At 43.9% G+C, this 8,807-nt stretch overlaps 1 protein-coding gene across 1 annotated transcript; it reads right to left on the reverse strand.

Moving 5' to 3' along the window:
* Positions 1-236: 236 nt before the first annotated feature.
* On the reverse strand, positions 237-3,909 carry LOC124545390 (trypsin delta-like). The gene is made up of 2 exons (XM_047124302.1): positions 3,524-3,909; positions 237-745 (listed from the first exon to the last, which is right to left on the reverse strand). Exons 1-2 carry the CDS (start codon positions 3,887-3,889, stop codon positions 347-349), a joined length of 765 nt encoding a protein of 254 aa, XP_046980258.1. The 5' UTR covers positions 3,890-3,909; the 3' UTR covers positions 237-346.
* Positions 3,910-8,807: the final 4,898 nt, after the last annotated feature.

Consider the following 8,807-nt stretch of genomic DNA (forward strand, 5'->3'; position numbering starts at 1 on the left):
TCAATACGTGACATAAATTTCAACTTGATGCGTCTACCCGTTCTTGAGAAAAGAATTTTTCAACAGCTGGACATACAGACAGACAGACGAACAACAAAGTGATCCTGTAAGAGTTCTGTCTTTATCGACTGATGTACGGAATCTTGAAAGATGTCCATGTCCTAAGTACACTCTACGAAAATCATGGCAGTGTCTTACAGAGATTTAATGTTGATTAGGTACAGAATAGAGAGTCATTTATTTTCATTGTTGTTTATTTGAGAAAGTTCATCTTGTATACAACTGAAACATTCTTGTCAAAAGGTGCAGATGCACATTGTAGAGGGCAGCTGTGACCCAGAAGGCCTTAGACACCTGCTGCAGAGCGGATCCAGGAGCGCAGGTTGCCGACGTTGGCGTAGACGCCGGGGCTGGCCTCGCAGGGGCTGACCCCCCAGGAGACGATGCCCACCTGCGTGCTGCCGCTGACCAGGGGGCCGCCCGAGTCTCCGCTGCACACGCTCTGGCCCGCGCTGCCGGCGCACACCATGCGGGCCGTCACGGTGTTCACGTTGGCGAAGATGCTCTGGCAGGTGGAGCGCGCCACGATGCTGATGTCCAGCTTCTGCAGGTTGCTCGGGGCCGGGCCGTTTGTGTACGTGGATCCCCAGCCAGTGACGGTCACGGCCAGGCCTCCGGCGGGGTCGTAGCCGTCGGATGGGAGGCCGACGGCCTGGGCGTTCGTACCGAGCAGGGATCCAGACACCTGGAACAGGAGATGATGCAATGGTTACTCGTGACTAAATGACGGCTGTATACACTGACCTATCAAATGTCATGGTATGGTGGGGAAGGGGGAGAGGGGAAAGTAGTGATGGCGCAGGTGTGCTGTATGGGCATTACACATCTCCTGCGCCAGCTGCAGTTGTATAGATCTTCTGAGATGTGGTTGTGCTAATGATTTGTGTAACAAGCAACGACATTGAGAACTGAACGATGCCTGACGGATGGGAATTTCGTCTTCGGAAGTGATAAAGTAGTTTGTCTTCACACGTCTAACCGTCTTGAAGGTGTATCGTGAACGGCTAAATGAGGGTGTCACAGTCCGCAGCAGTCGAACTACCGGCCGACTAGCCACCCTCAATGACCGTGAATGGCGACGTTAGACGGATCGTCAATACAGCCACAAGGACAACAGTGCAACAACTCATGTCTGAGTTCAACACAGGACGTGTTACACATGTGTCCCTGTGGATATTCAGTAGGTAATGGCTTCCATGGGGTAAAGGAGCCGGCACCGCACGAGGGTGCTGCTGTTAATTAGACATATCACAATTTCAACTGCACTATCCCAAAGGGAGGCACCGTGTGTGGCGCTGACCACATGTGTCGATAGAAAATACATGCCAAGAAGGCGTGGTCAGAGGCGGTGGTGTCTATTATGGTCTGAAACGCACTTTTCTGATATGGAATGGGTCCCCTTGTTGTCGTGCAAGGGACTTGGAATGGTCCACAGTATGTTGAGCTATTTGGGGACTACTTCCATCCATTTTTGGCCTTCCAGCACCCTGACAGTTCACCGGTGTTTCAAAGTGCTAAAGAGAAGCAACATCGTTTCTGTGTCGCCTGTGAATGGTTACAGGAACAAGGAGGACAGGTGGAAAGACTTGGGTGGCCACCGCAGAGCCCGGATTGGAACCCGTCTGAGCATATGCATAAAGGCATGGAACGCAAGCTCCATGCCATCGATACTCTGATCCTGCATTCACGAAGAGACCAGAATTGGCTGCCGCTCTGAAAATTATTTGGTGTCACATGCTTCCAAAGGAGTAGTGGGGACTTGTAGATTAACTTCAACAGCGTCTCATTGCAGTCCACACGGCCAGATGAGGTCCAACCCGATATTAGGTGCCTATCCCATGACATCTGCAAAGTCACTGTGGCTTTGCGCCTGATATAAGGTTCTAACGCACAATTAAGCGCTACCTCTTTTTATTTAATTAACAAATGTAGTAAGAAAGCAAAGACTGTCTACGAACTACTGAAAATGTGAAGGTGCCTCTATTAATCCTATCTGTGACTGCTGACGTAGGCAGCTGAATTAGTGTGTGGTCTATCTGATGTATGGGTTCTCTAAAATCATGTAGTATAATAGACGCATACTCTATTAAATCATCTAGTAGGCCTTTCATTTTTCTTCTTCGAACCATTTTCATTTACATAATCTAAGCATATATGTTACCGTTCACAAATATGCAAGTCCTAAGACCGTAGCAGTGTGTGTCCCGATTCTTCCATTTATTCCGTAAGCCATAAGTAATACCAAATACTGGAGTAGTGTCACCAAACAGGTCATAACAACGAACTCTCCGCGACTTCAGTAAAAGATAGGCTGTCAGGATATTCTATGTCTAAATGCTAATCAACTTTTCGCCTCTACTGCTTCTAATAGCAAGTGTTACTTAAATGTAGTATTATGTAGTAGTGTTTACCATTAGAATGGAACGATGTCACTGCTTTCACAGGGTTACCACTTCTCTTTCAATCCAATATAGGTGATCTTGCATTTTTGTACGTTACTGTCCTTCATTGCAAGTGTAATTTGTTTCGATGGTGCATAAGATTTCCCTCGAATAACCCAAATATATTAGTTTCCTGTAAGCAACAAAATAGCCACAGAAGACTCGTGAAACTGCTGTATAAGCCATTCGACGAACTGCTTATGCACATTCAGAAAATAAGCTGTTCTATCATAATTTCTTCAAGCTCTCTGAATTTGATTGGGTGTATGTTGAAACATCGGCTTCTAGGACTGCGAAGTCAGTCACACATAAGATGCTGCGCTCATTCAGAATCCAAAAGCACACATTGGTTTCCTGCTTGTAGTGCCAAAGACTTTACGGTCTCGTTACTTTTGTATGCTCTTTTCAGTTGAAATACGTATGTCAACTTATTGTAGACGCACACAAAACTATTCATCCCCAGCCCGAAAAGGACGACATCATGTATTGTTTAAAATCCTTTAAGAAGGAATAATTTTAAATTTGATGCCGTTTTGAACTTCAACTAGTGTTACAAACAATACAGCCACTTACCGAGTGTAACACAAAGTGCCGCATAACACAATTATTTGTCTTCAGAGTTTATTCATATTTCCTGGTCATGCAGGTACGTTACAAATACAAAGGAATCGTGTTCGATTTCTATTTCGCAGATTTATGTTTTGTAGAGCATAACATAAGTATCTGAATTGTTTAGACATTTAAGAAATATAAACTGCCCACTGACATCAAATCCGGAGCAAAACCGCACGTCCCGTTGTAACTGACGTTGATTTTCTAAAATCAGAAGATTAGAGAGGTATACTGCCATAAAAACAGTTACTGATGTTACTACAACATGACATTTTCATCCCCTTCTGCTTGAGCATGGTTCTACGTTACACACAGCATATATTTCTTTAGTTTCCACAACATAGCCCCTAATGATATAGGAGCTGACTAAAAAATTGGTCTTACGTGCAAGGCCTTAGCGAGTTACTCACCTGAACGACGGCAACGTCGTAGTCCACCGTGTCGCTGTCGTAATATCCGTGCATGTAGCCAGAGGAGGCGCTCAGTACGGTGCCACCGCTTCCACGAATAGACGATCCGGCTCTGAAAGTCATCAGCAGGAGGCTCATACCGTCCACACAGTGAGCGGCCGTCAGCGTCCACGTGGAGCTGATGATGGAGGCTCCGCAGATGTGCGAACCGCCATACTGGAAGGACAGCTGCCACGGGTAGTTGGCTATGTTGGCGTTGCTTCCTCCGATGATGCGGCTGTTGCCCCTGCTCCACAGCCTGGTGCGGGCCGGCAAGGCTACGGCAGAGCCGAGCAAACACACGAGCAAGAGGGCGAGGCGCTGCATTCTGGAGGCGGTGGCTGCAGGCTGCTGGCGCCGCACCCTATATATACTGTAACACGTACACGGTCACAAATAGTGGGCGGTGTGTTATCAGCGTTCTAGAGTTCTCGCTCATTGAGCAAAAGTTAATGGTGCTGTTTTATCGAGCGTGATAAGTTGCCACATAGGTTTTTCCTCAGGTGTTGCCACAGTCACTTACAAGTGGTTGAGATAATTAGTTCTAGTGATTCAAAGGTCTCCCTCAATTGCCTGTAATGAATGGAAAATAACTGGTGCTATATTTCTACGACGCATGATTTGAGAATGGAAAGTTTATTCAAAGAAGACTGCGCAACAATAAGTGCACAGTTCTAAAATTTGAGATACTGCCAAATGGAAGTATGCGACCTTCAATAAGTGTTTGTATAATAATTTATTTACCGCTCAAAAGTTTGTAAATTGGATATTACCAGTCTCAGCGCCAACCACAGTCTTCAGGTATGATTAATCCTCCAAAAAGGATCGACTAGAAGTACATCAGTTGTAGATATGCACTTTGGTCATTACTAAATCCTTATTTTCAACACGTGAGCAAGTCATGTAAATTTTAGACTTCATGAAGTTCAATGTGCCTAACTGTAGTTGTTATACAGGGTGTATCAAAAGGCTCATCCTATTTAAAAAAAACCATAACTAATATGGTATTTGAAATATGTGCGGGAACTACGTACTGTTAGAAAGAGCGAACCCTAGAGATTTGCGTGGGTCCCGTTAGGTAGCAGCAGTGTGCCCCCACTTCAGTTCTAGTAAAAATGGTGTCGGGACAACAGAAAGCGTTTTGTGTTCTACGTTTTGAGCAGTGCAGGTCAGTAATAACCGCACAGCGTGGCTTTCAGACTTGGCATGGTGTGGATCCTGCAATAGCACAGAGCATTACACGATGGCACGAACAATTCCGAGAAACAGGTTGTTTGTGTAAAGGCAAATCGCCGTGCTGTCCCTGAGTGTCTGACACAGTCGTCGAACGCGTCCGCCATAGTTTCACAAGAAATCAGCAGAAATCCCTTCGCCGTACATCTCGACAGCTCTACATACTCCCAATGTCCGACTGGCGTGTGTTGCGTCGACTTTCACACACGAAACCATACAAAATTTAGTTACTGCAAACTCTTTATGAAGGCGACAAACAACAACATGTGGAGTTTTGTAATTTTGTTCTTGACGAGATACAGGATGACAGTTTTCTTCCGTGCTTAGTGTTTCCATTTACATGGAAACGTGAACTGTCATAATGTGAGAATATGGGGTACGCAACAACCACATGAAGTTGTACGATATGACAGGGACTCTCAAAAATTTAGTGTGTTTCACGGGAAAAGATGTATGGTCCATTTTTCTTGTTACAGTAAGCACATACATCGATATGCTTGAGAAATTTCTTTTCCCACAATTAGAGACTCATTCGAACGACTTCACTTACCAGTAGAATGAGGCATCGCCACACTGACATCTGCAAGAGCGGGAATTTTGAAATCAAAGGATTACTCAACGATGGATCTGTCGCACTGGACCAAACAATTCAGCCTTACATTACTGGCCTCCAAGGTCACTGGACCTGACCGTATGTGATTATTTCTCGTGGGGGTTTATAAAAGACTCCGTTTATGTGCTTCCGTTACCAACAACAATGAATGAACTTAGATATCTCATAACAGCAGCTGTGGAAGCTGTAACTCAAGACATGGTCGCAGCAGTGTGGGAACAATTTAGATACCGCACTGACATATGCCGTGTATCTCAGGGGGCCATATCGAACTCCTACCTTAAGGTAGGAAAAAAAACTTTTTTAGTTTTCCCTCATCAAAATGGTTCAAATGGCTCTAAGCACTGTGGGACTTAATATCTATGGTCATCAGTCACCTAGAACTTAGAACTACTTAAACCTAACTAACCTAAGGACATCACACAACACCCAGTCATCACGAGGCAGAGAAAATCCCTGACCCCGCCGGGAATCTAATCCGTTTCCCTCACCAAAACACAATATTCATTGCATATTTTTATTAGTTTCAGAAATATAGAAGTGTCAGATTGGATGATTCTTTTTCATACACCCAGTATATCTATTAGGTGTACAACTTTGCCTCCGCCGTTTTGAAATAGACTGCAGTAGTGGAAAGTAGTGGTGCAAGTCGTTCGTTGTAAGTGTCATACACTAAGCTTAGGCATTTGAAAACATAACGCCATCAAAAATCAGACAATATTTGATTGCATCATAAAGTAATTCTCGAGTGAATACGCCAACTTATGAGCCCAATTCTCGTCATCTGCGGGAGGGTTTAATTTTCTACTTTGATATGAAGAAATCTGAGGCTGAGGCTCATAAAAAGCTGGGTAAGACCTATGATGAGACGCCTGTTAGTGACAGAACTTCGCAGAAAATGGTTTCCATGCTTCAAGAATGGTGATTTTGACGCCGATGACCGGCACAGTTGGGAAAGAGAGAAATCTTTCGATGCTACTGGACCCGACGGGAACGACCACAGGAGATCGTTGCCGAAAGCAATCGATGTGTTTGGGCCGAGCACTGAAAGACAAACGGCCACACTACAGCGACAGACACGAAAAAATGATTTTACAGCATGACAGTGCACGACCCCATGTCGAAAATCTCGTCAAAACATACTTGGAAACGTTTAAATGGGAAGTTCTACCCTACCCGCTGTATTCTCCATATGTTACTCCCTCTGACTGCCACCGTTCTCGATCTGTGACACACCATCTAGCTGACTAGCACTTGCGGTCATACGAACAAGTGCAAAATTGGATCGATTCATGGCTCCACTCAAAAGATGCCCAGTTTATACCATGCGGGATTCGTATGCTGCCCTAAAGCTAGGAGAAAGCAGCGGCCAACGATGACCAATATTTTGAAGCGTAAATTTTTTGTAAGTTCTTCACAATAAAGTCTCGAACTTCGAGAAAAAACAGTGGAAGCAAAGATGTAGACCTAGTAGATGATGCTTTTTAGTGGATTGGTGCAACAGAAGATGGCAACCTGATGCTGTGAATCCGTAGATAGCATTAAAATTTATGTACGTATGAATGTATGTTGTGTGTGTGTGTGTACTGCACGAGGTATTACGTTATAATTTGCTTCTTATTTACTACAAACTGGATTCGCGAGACTTTTTGCAGGCAGTATGCACATACAACAGTGAACGTAACGAGAAAATTATATCATTGTACTACACGTAGTTCAGGTGATATGACGTCATAAAAATTAAGCATGCGGGGGGGGGGCTACATGCTACTGTTTCCCTGCTAGTATTAGATATTTTTAAGCGGTTGTAACGTAATAAATTATTATACATAGACCAGTAACACTAATGAACAGCTACGGCTTTGAATGTAAGAGAAAAGAAATGTCACATATTGACTAAAGAGTGAATTAGTTTCATGGACACGTCGCGAGTTATCAAGAGTTAGGTAATTTGGTAAGTCACCTAAGGGTCAGGGCTAAAAATTGTAGTGGGTAAGTACACTGAAGGGGGCTTACCTTGCGGTACCAACGCAGGCTAGTAGAGAGTTGCACGGGATAGATTGGGGAGGAGACATGGTTCAAATGGCTCTGAGCACTATGGGACTCAACATCTGAGGTTATCAGTCCCCTACTTACACCTAACTAACATAAGGACAGCACACACATCCATGCCCGGGGCAGGTATCGAACCTGCGACCGTAGCGATCGCGCAGTTCCCGACTGAAGCGCCTAGAACCGCTCGGCCACTCCGGCCGGCTTGGGGTAGAGAGCTGCAGCAGACGAGTTTCCTAACTGTTCGCAACAAGAGGTGACTACTACATGATGCAGGTATCTTAATTTACCGCCTTCTTAATTTCATGTGTTACATGTAGAGAAGTAATTATGCCACATTACTTGCTAACGTATTACTTAAACCGTATATCATGCTCAAATTATCCGAACGATCTGAACAGCTCTTCGCCCGATTTCCATGCAGCCTACATAACGTAACTGCCTTGCAGTTTTTCCAAGTTTGTTTCGGAACAAACGCTCGGCTATACAAAATGGTTTGTGTGGTAATTAACTCCAGGTGTAAATTAATACCCCGATACTACAAATATCAGGAAACACTTGAGACAGTCATTAACGCTTGTAAACTCAAATTTAATGATATAATTGACATTGTAAACTATTAACACTCTCATTAGTATTTGACACAAATAATGCAAGCAATTCTTAATACGTAAATTATTCCGTAATCCCTACTCAAAACTACATCTCTTGCGAATAAGAGATTCTCAAGAATATCTTGGCTCCCAAATACACGAAGTATTCTTGCTCTCTGAAAGGTTTTCTGTGCCAGCGCTTTTGTGTAAAATGAGTACTGAACTACGTAGCCACAAGAACAAGGAGCTCTATCGAAATAAAAGCATCAACAACCTGTCACTAGTGATTTCACAATTTTCGTGATGGCACGTTGCTCTATGTGCTGTTCGAAAACCACTTATCGCACTTATTTAACACAAAGTGACATTGCAATGGAAGTTATTAATGAGCTGATAGCCGTACATGCGTCTGCACTTTAAATGACGTGAACAACTGTTTCGTTGCGGTAGTGGATAGACACCCAATACTAACTACGCAATACATTCGTTTTTGATCGAGATTCGTCCACAGCACTGATCATCATTGCTGGCTAGATTTCAAGAGATGTAATATAATACATTTTTGAACAGTATCAGTTAGCAATTCTGAACTTTAAATTACATGACAAAATTTTTTGTAGTGGATCGGGACAGTTGTCCGGAAACTGTTGTCCCTGGTAACTAACCACAAAAGATGTCAGATATGGTTTGATTCCCACGTAACTGATTTGAAACGACGTATTATACGTGCTGGATGGCGATTCGAACCCAGCAC

Source organism: Schistocerca americana, chromosome 8 (genome assembly GCF_021461395.2).
Source record: "Schistocerca americana isolate TAMUIC-IGC-003095 chromosome 8, iqSchAmer2.1, whole genome shotgun sequence".
Taxonomy (NCBI): Eukaryota; Metazoa; Arthropoda; class Insecta; order Orthoptera; family Acrididae; genus Schistocerca; species Schistocerca americana.